Consider the following 14,404-nt stretch of genomic DNA (forward strand, 5'->3'; position numbering starts at 1 on the left):
GATGACCTCAGATGTTAAGTCCCATAGTGCTCAGAGCCATTTGAACCATTTTGACAGTAACATCATTTTGGCTATTTGGTGACTTCCTGTCCACTGCCATATGGACCAACTTCCACAGTGGGTGCTTTGCAGAGCCAACTGATAGTTGCATGCCTCTGCTGCTATCTTCACGCCCCTCTGTCAGGATGCATTGGCAAGGTTGTTCAAGACATCTCTGACATTATCACCCATACTGCTGGAACTGTAAATCTCCTTCCTACAGGTCCCCTTCATTGCCAGCCAGAGCCTTGATGGACCAAAGACACAGCAACAGCTGCTCAAGATCATTGTAGGACCCTGCAACAGCTACAGTGGCATTCTTTACAGCCTGTCCTCCTCAGTATCAAGCAACTTCACATTAAGGAATGCTATCTAATGAAGTGTATAAAGAACGCATACTGGGAGCACTAAATCTCCCCCATGGCAATGTATACATGTTCCTACCAGACGTGAGCAAACTTCCGTAGTCTTATGGGCTGCCAGAGATCATTAACTCTCCTGGGTCTTGACCTTCTGGATGGTCATTGTACCAAACTGTCAGTTCTTACTGAACACCGTGCATCCCACCTTCAACATCAGCATCCTCTACTTACCTTACTTTAATAATGTAGAAATTCCAAGTTCAAGACATCCCCCTATGCTTCACCCCCTGCCAAGCTAAATGATATAAAGAACATTTCAATGTCTGGGAACTGCTCCATGCACTTGCCTTGTCTCACAATAGGACCTCAGGTGATGATTCAATTCATAAGCAGATGATCCAACACCTGAATGTTACTTACTCAAAGGCTACATCTACTCAGGGTACTCAACCTTATCTGGGTAGAATGTGCTTTCTCTTCACAATGGGGAGATAGTAGTATCAGCAACACAGTCTTGAAGGCAGGCAAAAACCCAAAGTCTTTTTACAGCTACTGACCAATTATCCTCACAAATCATCCTATGCCAACTGCTTGAAAGGACTGTTGTCCACAGATTATGCCGGTCCACTATCAGTGTGGTTTCTGGGTGGGATGATCCACAACTGAGGATTTGGTTAGGTAGGAAACAGCAATCCGACAGGCTTTTTCAAAACACCAACACATTATCACACTCTTTTTTGACCTACATAAGGCATAAGACACAGTTTGGCATCATCACATTTCACTCATACTTCATGACTGGGCCTTTTGATGTTCCCTTATGATTTTTATTCATCAGTATTTATCTGAGTGGTTGTTCTGGGTTTGAGTTGGTACTTCACTCAGCTCTTCACAGGTCTAAGAAAATGGCTTCCCACAGGGCTCTGTACTGATTGTCACACACTTACTCTGTTGGGCTGCTGCTCACCCCTATGCTCTATACCAATTACTTTTGCACTTGGTACAGCTGTGACTCAGTAGCCTGAACTGAACACAAGCTATAAGGCAGCAGCCAAATAGCCCCCACTTGGACACTTTTCCATTGTTTCCAATTCTCTACTCAAAAAACATGGGTCATGCATCTCTGCAGTCCAGTCCGTCCTGACTCAGAACTCAACTTGGATACCCAGGAGTTGGATGTTGTTGCACACTCTTGTTTTTTGGGTCTCCTGTTTGATAAAAAGTTGACTTAGCTGCCACATATTTGTCCACAAAAGCTATCTGCTTCCTTGTCCACACCTCTTGGGATCTAGATAATGCTGCTCATCTCTGTATTTACTGGACTCTGGTCTCATAGTGACTGAAATATGGATACCAAGTTTATGGCTCAGTGACATCACCAGCTTTGAAATTTTTAGACCCAGTCCATCATTGTGGTGTGCAACTGGCCACTGGTGTCTTTCAAACTAGCTCTGTAGCTTGCCAAAGTGGGGATCTGGCTTCTTCAGTTCTAACAGTAGGGGAAAGAAGGGGAAAGTGGCCAGGTTGGGAAAAGAAGTCCTACTTATTTGATGTTTTCATTCAACAGTGCTGTTCATACTGAGATGTGGAAAAACTAAGGAAGCTTGCTCTGTTATCTTTCTGTGAAAAGATTTAGGTTTTTCAATTATTTGATGTAAGGTGAGTCAGTCATATTACTTTAGATGCTTTGCTTTCATGTAGACCAATAGGTTTTTGCGATATCAAGGTTTACACAGTGCCTTTTGGCTTAAAAATATAAGTCATTGCCATTTCATTCAGTTGTATTGTTTCATGTGTGAACCACTGATACAGACATGATGTCCAATTAGGAAAAGTAGCCATGCTACATGTCGGGAAAAGTGAACAAGGCAGCCACTTTTCCCAATGGATGGCCGCTACTCTCAATACTTCATTTTCAATTTGTTTATCCCAATGAGAATTAGCTAATTCCATATTTTATGCACAGTATAACAACTGAAATTAAAGCATTGTAATTTGTTTTATACAAAAAAACTAACATCCCTTATTCTGCTCTTTTACATGGGTTTGCAAGGGCTTCAAGATGCCAAATAAATACATCCAGAAAAGAGAACAACAAACATGGGTCCGCCATTGCCATGCATAAGGCAATCAAAGCAGTAAAGAATGATAACAGGCCTGTTCCAGCAGCAGCAAAACAATTCAGTATCCCATATAATATGCTAAAACAAAGAGTTCAAGGGAAAAATAGAGATGCAGTTGGCAGTAAAAAGGTTATGGGCAGCTTAAGGGCTGTATTCAGTGAAGAACAAGAGCAAGAATTCCTTAACTCCATTTTCGAAATGGAGCATAACAAAATACCACATCATTTGCACAAAGAGTTTGAAATGTCAGGCAAAGACTGGTGGTGTGCTTTAGAGCACAGTATCTTTAATTGGGTGAGTGTAGACAGGGTTTTTGATATCCATAAAACACAGCAAGAGAAATGATTGCAACCTGCTCATCATATTTATAATGTAGATGAAACTGGCATTCAGACAATCCAGTCCAACAACAGCAAAGTGTTTGCACTCGAAGGAAGACAAGTCAGAGCTACTACTTCAGCTGATAGAGGTTTGCTGTCAAGTTTTCTAGTCTGCATGTCTGCAGGAGGAAATTTCATTCTGCCTTTTGTGATCTTCCCTAGGCAATAAATTAAGGTTGGTTCCACCAGGAACCAAATTTATGTGCCACCCTAGCGGGTGGATGCAGAGTGGAAGATTTTTGGATTTGTTTGAACATTTTTTTTAAAACATGGAAAATCAACAGCTCGAGATACATTTCTACTAATCTTAGATGGTTACTCTACCCATGCTAAGCACACAGGTTTCGTTGATAGGACCAGAGAAAATTATACAACTGTTTTGTGCTTTGCCCCCACATTGTAGTCACAAGCACCTACCTTTGGATGTGGAATTCATGTCTCCTTTTAAAACCTTCTACACACAAGCTTGTGAAAAATTTCTTCAAAATAATCCAGGAAAGAACTATTTCACAATTTCAAATAAGTGCACTCTTGAATGAAGTGGTTTGTCATGCAGCCATTCCAATGACAGCAGTCGATGGCTTTAGAAAGTGTGGAATTTTTCCTCTGGACCCTAACAAGTTTACCAATGAAGACTACATTGCAGCTAAGGTTACTGATGTTCCTTTGGATAGGGACACTAATCTTCTGTGAAATTATGAGCTGTCTTCAAGTGCAGGGTGCCTCCAGATTTTAGGTGATAAATTTTAGGTGATAAACCTTCTCCAAGAGAAGGTTCCCCTCAGTGTCCGACTACTGAAGAATGTCCCTCTGAGAATCCAACAAGTGGAGTCCACATAAGCCCAAAGGATGTAAGACATTTGCCTATGTGTAAATCAAAAACAAACCAGGAGTAAAAAAGAAAAGACTGCTATACTCACATCAAGCCCCTGCAAAAATGTGTTGGCTGCAGCTATAAAAAAGAAAAATTAAGAACTTTAAATAAAAAAAAGGAAGTTCAAAGAAAAACAAACAGATAAGGTCAATATTCTACAATGTAAGGCAACACAAAATAAAGGTAAGAAGCTAAAAGTGAAACCAAATACTAAAGAGCTTCTGATAAAAAAGAAACTTTTTCAAGAAGAAATTGAAGAAGAAATCATACTGCTTGCTTGGTTGTCTTTCTCTTGGTCCCATGTCATGTGGGTATCACATGGAATGCACCAGCTCACTGTTTGGCTAGAGAAGTCATTGGTTGCTGTCCATTCATTTTGATGATTCCAGGGTGGATTTCCAGGTTCAAGTAAGACCTCTATTCACTTGGAGATCGAATAACATGTGATGGGCTGCTGCCCCCCCCCCCCCCTCCCCAATAGATTCCACACTATCACACTATCCAGGAGACCCTTGCTGCATGATGCTCTTCCTTTCATTCCTCCTGGAAGGAATCTACTGTCCAATGTTGCCTCCACAGTGGCCATACCAGGCCAACCCATAGTTTCATTTTGTGAATGAGTCACCCCCACACTGCAGAGCCTTACAGACAGTACCTCATATCCTAGTGGACTGTACCAACCTTCTGGCTCTCCATGCTTAGCATAATCTTCCTAATTCTTCGCCTTTGATATTGGTGGGTGATTCATGAGTGAATGAATGGTTCTTCATTTTCTCCATGAAAGTGGGTTTCACATGCCATGGATGAGCCCTCCTCTGACCTATGTACTGCCTGAGCCCTAAGGTTTTAAGCTACCTTTGCGGCTTGGGGTAGGGTAGCAGGGCTGAGACATCTCCTGCTGCATTCTGGGTCTGGGGAACTGCTGAGCCTACCTTTCTGACTAGCTCACTCTTTCATCCCTCTTTTACTCTGCTTTAATTGCTTTTAGATGTTATTTGCCTCTTTTTCTGAAACACCCTATTTTTCTGCAGTAGGGTTAGCATTCTGTTGAATAGTGGGTGCTCTTTAACACCTCGACTATAATGGATGAAGGGTGGGATGACTGTGGATGAGACACCTTCCATTGCATGCAGAGCCCCAAACATGTCCATATGCTGTCTTACCTCTTTCTCTCATCCAGTTTTTATTATTGATGGTGCAACTGATGTCCATAATGCTTTTAGCCTTCCAACTTCTAAAATTCTGAACCTGTGAACTAGGGGGCATTCATTGCTCTGTAGCTGTCTTCGCCCTTCATTGGGTTGGCATGGTCATATGTGGGGTAGGGTTCCACTCGTCATGGATGAGCCCTCCACTGACCTATGTACTGGCCTGACTCCTAAATTATTTCTGAGCTCTGTCATGAGTCTTGCCTTCAAGGTCCTGATTTTACTGCTCGTATGTACCTTCATTATCAGAACACGATCCTCGTGGACATCACTAACTCAGGATGAACTATCCCTAAACTGAGGGGCTGCTGAGCATGCCGTTAGTTCATTAACCTAAAAACAACCAATCAAGCAAACTCTTCAGTTTCTTGTTTGCCCAATGAATTAAAAATGAATTAACATCAATTTTTGTTTGTTTGTAGGCATGAGTTTTGGAAACCACCTGTGGCGAAATAAGTAGCTGGATATGAATATCAGAACTAGAAACTGAGTCAGAAACTTCTTGGTTTATATTGATGATATACAGTGGATATGTACAAGGAAAAGTACACCATACTTGCTCAAAGACGCTCACCAAGTAGTGTCACCAGACAAGCCTGGATAAAGTAGGATGTATTTACAGTTATATCCCTCTTTTGGTTGGTTCACTGCTGAAATTTTTCACAAACTTTGTGACCAAAGTGCCATATGAAGCAGCTCTATGGAATCTTTATAATGTGATTATTTTATACAATGACTGCCAGAAAAGTTAAGCACTCAGAAGACATGTGCAGATTTCAACTTCATATACTTACACAACACCAGTGGGTGTGTAAATGATTAGAGCTACAATCCTCTGTGACAGGTAGAATGGACAATAAATTGTATTAGTGTTGTTCATATTAAGTTTTGTTATTAGGTCTGGTTGGGTATATAATGGGTGTGAACAGCATCAGATGTTGGGTGATCACTGTGAAGGACACAGGAATGCAGCATGCTCAAGTGAGACTGTGTTACTAGCACCTGGCAGAGTATGAAGAGGACCTATTTTTAGTCCTCAGTTGGCTGGCTAGTCAAACGAATCAATATCCAGATTTGTGGAGCATTTGGAAGTGACACTGAACTGATGTTGGATGGCATTGCAACAGGAGGACAAGCATATTCGTTGTCAAGGTTCCAGTCAACCTGCCTGACCACCACAAAGGAAGGTCACCATATTGTGTGACAAGCACATCATAACCCTTTCACATCTGTGAGTGCCCTCTGAGAACAAGAGATGGACTCCCTCTAACAGTCTATATCATACTTCATCCCTTGCCATGACTGGAGACTAGCAGCAGATGGACAAGGGAATTACTGTCCCATGTATAGGCTCTTAACATCACAGCACAAATGGCTTTGTTTGGAGTGATGCCCTCACCAGGAAACATCGACTGCTGTTGAATGGTGTTGCATCGTGTTCAATAAAGAATCACAGTTCTGCACTATCTTGGATGACCATGATTGTTGAGTAAGATAGTGACATGGTGAGAAATTCCAGTTTTCTGATATTTTAGAGAGGCACAGGGATATAACACCTGGCATCATTGTGTTAGGAGTCATCAGATATGACATCAGGTTGAGGCTGGTATAGATTGAGGGAACACCAATGGCACAACAGTATGTGACACATGTCCTACATCCTCAAGCATTACATTACAGAATTGTGGTGTCATTTATCAACAGGAGAATGGTCATCCAGAAGTAGCACATGCTTCTATTTTCTGTCAGAATCATGCTGAGTTATTCTAGTGGCCAGCAAGATTCTGAGATGTGTCACAGATAGAGCATCTGTGGGACCAACTTAGACATCAGCTCAGACCCAGTGCCAGTATCTATGATATCACTGACCAGCTACAAAAGTTGTGGGCCAACTTGCCTCAGGAGTCAATAAAATGACTTTATGACACTTTTCTCAACTGAATCAATGCATGCAATCAGGCTGCAGGGAGTGGAATGCCATATGGAGAAGTGGACTCATACTGCTAAGTTCTCTGTGAATTTGACTTCATTTTATAATCACTGAAATTACATTACATACCCTTTCAACCTATGGAGTATCATTTTATATCCCCCTCTCCTTATGGGTGCTTCATTATGTTTTTCATCTGGCAGTGTATATAATTTACCTAGTTTTCTGTTCTTCTCACTTGTTCTTTGTGGTCTACTTAAAATGATATATAACTTTTCAAATTTCTTTCAGCATTATGTACACATCATTTATTTTTCTGTACACATTGGAAAGTCACACTATATAAGGCACATGAGTGAATTCAAAATTCAGTCCTATGGACCTTCCTTCATAATGTCTCTCCAGTCACTAAAATTTTCTCTCTTTCCAACAAAGTTTGAATTGTTGTTGTTGTGGTCTTCAGTCCTGAGACTGGTTTGATGCAGCTCTCCATGCTACTCTATCCTGTGCAAGCATCTTCATCTCCCAGTACCTACTGCAACCTACATCCTTCTGAATCTGCTTAGTGTATTCATCTCTTGGTCTGCTGCTACGATTTTTACCCTCTACACTGCCCTCCAATGCTAAATTTGTGATCCCTTGATGCCTCAGAACATGTCCTACCAACCGGTCCCTTCTTCTTGTCAAGTTGAATTATCAACACATTATCTTGCATTTATTCCTTAAATATTATTCAAAGCAGTTCTTTGTAAAATCATCAGTTCCATCAAATTTAATATATTCTAAAAGAATATCATGATCCACACAATTAGATATCAGCTAGTGTAATTTTGTTATTTAATGCTTGTTTTACTTGTTGAGAAAATGTATAAATTTATGTAATGTTCATCTTTAGAATAACATAGCACTCTCCTTTGTTCCTCAATTAAGTTCCCTCTGTAATACATCTTGTCCACATATGTTATTATTTTGGTGCAAGCGTACACAAGTTTATAGTGCACATTGGTCAAATTAAAGAGCATTACAGCTGGATGTGGAATTTAATAGTATAGGCACATGTACATAGACCATGGCATATAAAACAACCATGTTAAAATGTTACAAATGTTAATAAATCAACCAAGCTCACAGTGGAAGAAATTATACATTTTTGGGACACATATTCTTCTAATATTTAAAGAATGTGAATAGTATCAGTGAACCCATTTATTACCCTATGGTTTCATTGCTCTGGCAGTTTGTCACCAATGTATCTTAATTTCCTAGTACTACTTTTTTATCAATTCAAAGTCATTACAGACAATTACTTTAAGGACAACTGTTACAAATTGGGAATAATTTACTTTGAAACAATGCTGAGTATCTCTGGTAGCAACGGTGCTGCAAGAGCTGGTTCACGGTGTATAAATGTTCCCAGAATAATGATGCAAAGGCCCATTTCTTCATCACTATATTCCTCCTTCACCAGTCCACATTCAGAACACCTATGAATAGATAGAAAACAGACAGAATCTATTAGTGAAAAAATTCACCAGAGTACAGCAAAAATAGACAAATGTACAATAAATCGATACTACTATATAAGGCCAAGTTTAACATTTTTAGCAAAAGTCTCAAAAAGTTCTTGACTGATTTAATTCATATTGTTACATGATGCTCTAATAAATGTCTGGACAAGCATAGGTTATATATTTTTTTAATTTATACAGTGTACAAATATATCCATAAAATCTACACTACTATGTAATGACTGTTTAATGCTGTTACCAATAAAATCTCACAAATTTCTTGGTGGATTTAATTCAAAGTTTTACAAAATACTCTAATAAAGATTCAGACAGCCAGAGGCTACACATTTTCAAATATATGTGGTATATAAAGATATGTATAATGATATATAAATAGGAAACATTATTAGCAAAAATATCAAAAAGTTCTTCACCAATTTACTCCAAACTTTACACAACGCTCTAATTAGTATTTGGGTGGTCATAGGCTATATATATTTAATATACATTATGTATAAACAGAAATAAATATCATATAACAAGGTAATCTTGAAAAGTTTCTGATGGATCTACATGATACTCTAATAAACATTTGGATGGAAACAGGCTACATATTCTTTAATATGTGTAGTATATAATTATATGTATAACAATGCACAAAGAAGAAACATTGTTAGCAAAAATCTCAAAAATTTCTTCACTGATTTACTTCAATGTTTTACATGATGTACTAATAAACAATTGGACAGACATAGGCTACAATAGGGAAAAGTTACCAAAAATTTCAAAAATTTATTGCTGAGCTTACTTCAAATTTTTAATCAATACTGTAATAAAGATTGAGAGGGACACAGGCTGTATATTTACTTCAACAAGAATGTCCATTTTTCTGTTAAAACCAACTGAAAGAAAGAGAACACTATATCATGCTGTGCTGTGAAAATGTGTGGTATTGTTTCTTTTGTGCAGTCAGTTTTAACTATGATAGCAGGGCATTTAAATCATTAGACAAATTGTTTCTTCCCATGTATATCCTTTCTCCTTATTTATAATTTCAATCAAAAACTGTATACACAACTACATGTGCTTGTTTTAATTCTCACAGTCAGTTAACAGAAAACAGGAAAGTTGTATTGATGGCTTATTAGCCTATTATTGGAATCCCATTACAGAATCTGAATCATCTGAAACTTTGCAGTCACACCCATTTGCAAATTAAAACTATGCAAAACACTGTCATTAGAGCTACTGCCACAGGTACAAGGAAGCAAATGAGATTGGGATTGAGCATCCCATCAAAATCAAAGTCATTAGAGAAAGAACACAAGCTCAGAGTATTTCCAGGATGTGGAAGTACATTGGCCATGCCCTTTCAAAGGGACCATCCCAGCATATGCCTGGAGTGATTTTGGGAAATATTGGAAGACCTAAATCAGGATGGACAGATGTGGATTTGAACCATTGTCCTTCTGTATGTGAGCCCAGTGTGCTAACAACTGCAGCACGTTTTTTGGTTCACAGATCCAGCAGCAGGAGAGGTCTCTTATATCTGTATACCAAATATTCCAACCAATTTACCCATTCATTTTACAGGACTTTAATTTCCAATTAAGATTTCATTGGCCATAACAATACACAAGGCTCTATGTCAGGGAGAGGAGGAAAGAGGAGGTGGACACAGAGGGCTGGGGGAAGAAGCGGGCATAGAAAGGGGAAAGGAGGAGACAAAGAGAGAGAGAGAGAGAGGGAAGGTGGTGGACACAGAGAGAGAAGAGGGAGGGAGAAGAAGATTGGGACATATATTCAATTGCCATTTGTATTTAGCAACTATAAAGCATTGCTTGATTTGCTAGTTATATATACTTCTGTTAATATTGAGGTTGATAAGTCATGAATAATCAATAAATGACAAAAATTTATCTAATTTTTTATAATTTTGCTGGTCTGTAGCATGGATGCATGTATCATGTTGTAAGAGTCATGTAAATATTTTGTGAGAATGGTTTGAAATTGATGTGGAATCTGTACACTTAATTAAAATTTAGAAAATTAGTGGAAAATGAATGAAATTTATTTACAGTTTAGAAAATAATCATATTTCCTGAAGTACCATTTCAGTGAACTAAATGTAAATTTATATTAAAAGAAAATTTATTTTACACATTTCAAAGACAGTGCCGACAAATAAAGGGTGTTATTAAAAACTGTTAGATACTTTGAGATGTGGTAGTACCTACCAAAACAAGAGAAAAGACTAATAAAACATGGGATCTAAAGTGAATACCTTAAGAGCTATTAGCACTTGGTGATCTTTGATACTGTGAAACATGTCACTTCTACTGGAGACTCTTTGCTTTCCATATTTTAGGGAGTACAGACCAAAACAAGAAAAATGTCCAGTAAACATAGGCTTTAAAATGCTTAAGAGCTATGCAGACTTGTTCATCTTTGCTACGGTGAAACACATTTCTTCTATTTTTTTTCTTGTTTGGTCCATACTACTTCCTCCCAAAACATAGTTCATTGCAGTTAAGGTATGCATTTTAGAGCCTATGTTTACTCGATATTTTTTTCTTATTTCAGTCCATATTACCACCTCCAAAAATACAGAATGCAAGGAGCCTGCAATAGAAGAGATGTGTTTCACAGTATCAAAGTATCACTTCTCAAAATGTCTGATACTTTTTTAATACCCTGTATATATCACACACCATATGGCGGATATTACATTTAATGCCATGTGGGATGAACAACTACAAGGTAACAGAAATCATCTTTCTACAACTGACTGTATATTCTGATGAACAATCTTTGAGGGATGTTAACATTATTAATTACGTGGGTTATCTATACTGAGAGTAGCAACATCACAAATGACAAAAAAATAAATAAATGTTATCTCAGACAAAAATATATTTTTCTCTGCCTGTGTGTTTCATCAAGGGGACTTCTGTGAGACATATGCAAATTGATGTGTAAGCATCATTTAGCTTTTTATGACAACATGACAGAATGAATAAACAGACAAGTCTCATTCTCATTTCTGGTTGTGTAGAACGCCTGCCAGTAGTAACCATACCCATGTCAATTTAATTCTTTGTTTGTCTGTAGAAAACTAACATTATTAAGTGTAAAAGTTGCTGGATGCTGTCTCTAAAAAGGTATACAATATATTTCTTCCAGTTTAAATCTTCATAAATGCCTATTACACTTATTTTGAGGATTTGCTGTACTAATTCAGTCACAATCACTTTCTTTATTTGTCACTGATGGTATGCCTTTAATTTACTAGTATATTCCATTTTTTCACAGGTCTTAAAACAAAAATCATGAAAGTGAAGGAGATGGGCTGAATCGAATCTGACTCCACCTGAAGAGAAAACAAAATACAATATTCCTGAATGGCATCTGGACATACTATACATTGTTTTGCCCATTTTATGATTATGTGATTAATCATCTACCTGCATTACATATGCATTAATATGATAATAAACAAGAGTAGAGTGATATTCACTTCAACATGACATTCATATAGTGTATCTAAAGTTCATTTTTTTCTTGATTTTGGTCCAAATTCCTCTACTGTTGCCTGAGTGAGCACTCAGTACTGAAGTGCTCAGACCAAGGTCTGCCCTAATTCGAAAATCATAACTATAGGCATACTTAATTTATTTTCCTCATTTTGATTGCTACTACATGCTGGTCTACAAAAAAAGAAGAGAGGCTGAAGAAGAGAAACACTTTCTCACTTACAAACAGAAAAGAACTAGACTCTTACCTTTCATAAACACATTCATCTCCAGTTCTGAATGAGCTCTGTTTCAGGTGGAATTCAGCATGACATGCTTGTTGTGTTAAAGGATCCAGTACAGATGTCTGAGGGCGACACCTGAAGAGAGACCATATGACGACTTGTGACTAATGGAAATAGAAAGTGTTTTATATACACAGTGAATACCGCTTACCAGGGTCCAGACTGTTGGTGTTTATCTGAGGCCACACGCTGGCCTGCAGCAAATGTTCCACTTTTCCCTGACCACTGCTTCTGTGTGTATACATCATCATCTGCTTTAACTGTTGAAAAGGAAGTAAAAGTTTAGAAATCTGTAATTTCAGCATTTAAACCCAACTTTAAAGTCTTTCAGAACTACTTCAATCTAACTTCATTCTAATTTACATTATTATTAGTTATTTATCATATAGCATACATTAAGGCTTTTTGAATTACAAGAATAGCATTAAATATACAAAAATTACAAAATATGTCAGAATAGATCTCCAGCATAACATAATGCAAATGACAAGAGTTATAGGCAAATTTCAAGCTCTTTTATATCACAGTTTATGGTCTTGTAGTTAGTGTTGCCGACTTTTGATCATGGGACCCATGGGTTTGATACTTGTCTGAGTTGCAGATTTTCTCCAGTTAAGACTGGGTTTGAATGTGCTGTTCTCGCCATCATTCCATCATCATTAAGGTTCAAGTCATGGAAGTGGAATAGAAACAATTGCACCAGCTGTGTGAATTTCCCAGAAGGGGACTCTTGGTCAGAAATTCCATACAGGCATTTCAAAGTACTTTATATTGTTTAACATTCTACTTATTAATGTCAGGAAGTCTTCAAATGGACACTTGTAGACACACGTAGAACAAGTTCATACAACATGAGCAGTTGTCTATCATTCAGCACCACAGTCACAAGATAATGATGAAGGCCTCCCCCACTTGTGGAGAGCGTCTGCACATCTTCCATGGCCCATCTGGATGTGATTCAAAGCAGTCCAAATTGCCCAAGGCTGGTCAAATGTAGGTGCTCTCTCCTGAATGCAGTGCAGTTTCAGGCATTGTGAAGAACAGTTTTGTTGCCGGCAGCACACCCATTCATCAGTGGCACTGAATTAACTTCACTAAGAACCCTGGCTGTGATAATAGTAGGACATCTTGATCTCAGTCATTTCCACTTCATAGAGAATATATCATTCAGTATTGGCAGTTCATGGCTATCAACAGTCTTCTGATATTCAAATAGTAGCACACTTTCCAACTGAGACCAGAAGGTGGAAGGAATGTGATTCAGGGTAGGTAACCAATATGTGGGAGTAGATTGTGTTGACACACTAACAATGCACATGGATTTGTTAAGCAGTGTATCTATTTTTTCCACACATGGACTGCTAAGCCTGACATATGTACAGTACTCTGCTGTTGCGTACATCAATCTGAGCTCTGATACTCAAATACTATCTGCTGACAATCCCCAACTAGTGCCACAGAGCTTATGAAGTATTACATTTCTGCTTTTGAGCTTAGCAGATGATTGCATCAAGTTCTCCTCTAAATGAACATGTCCTGACTAAGGTGATTCCGAGATATTTTTGATGTTTGTTAAGACAAAGTTTGTCTTCCTTAAAATAGATATCAAGGGCCCTGTGTGCCAGTCTACTGAACAGATGAAAACATGCAACATTTGTTTTATTTGAGTTATGTTGTCACCTCATTTTATGGAAGTATTGCTTTAAGGTAGCTAGATCATAAATTAGGATTTCTTCAGTTGTTTTGAAGGTCTTTTTGTTTGGTAGCTTTGCCAGTCATTCACATAGAAAAAATTCTGAATTGTGTTACAGGAATATCGGACATATGCAAATTGAACAAGAGAGGACTGGGACCCTGTGCAAAACATTATTCAATATATTTGGACATCTAGTGTCTTGTCTTGTAGTACATTTCCTTCCAGGTGATTCATTGTCAAGTAGTTTTTACTTTACAAATATTAATTAATGAGGTTTTATTACATGTTAAACAAAAAACTACTTTGTTAAGGTTCATAGCATTTCAGTCAATTAGAAAGATATGGGCTGAATGGCAACATTAAGAATGTGCACATATAGAATGATAATCATTTCACGCCGTTGTTGATTGTATCTGAAATTTTTAAAAAAACACCATAGCAAATGGATGAGCAATAGTTATAAACCC

At 38.0% G+C, this 14,404-nt stretch overlaps 1 protein-coding gene across 1 annotated transcript in view; it reads right to left on the minus strand.

The window, feature by feature from the left end:
* The window catches only part of LOC124723145 (protein unc-79 homolog), an 868,025-nt gene that overhangs the window by 214,219 nt on the left and 639,402 nt on the right, over positions 1-14,404 (minus strand). Inside the window, exons 38-40 of the mRNA XM_047248336.1 lie at positions 12,393-12,501; positions 12,206-12,316; positions 8,260-8,400 (exon numbers count right to left, since the gene is read on the minus strand). Of these exons, the coding sequence (XP_047104292.1) occupies positions 8,260-8,400; positions 12,206-12,316; positions 12,393-12,501 (361 nt within the window). The remainder of the gene's footprint in view (positions 1-8,259; positions 8,401-12,205; positions 12,317-12,392; positions 12,502-14,404) is intronic.

This window comes from Schistocerca piceifrons, chromosome X, assembly GCF_021461385.2.
Source record: "Schistocerca piceifrons isolate TAMUIC-IGC-003096 chromosome X, iqSchPice1.1, whole genome shotgun sequence".
Taxonomy (NCBI): Eukaryota; Metazoa; Arthropoda; class Insecta; order Orthoptera; family Acrididae; genus Schistocerca; species Schistocerca piceifrons.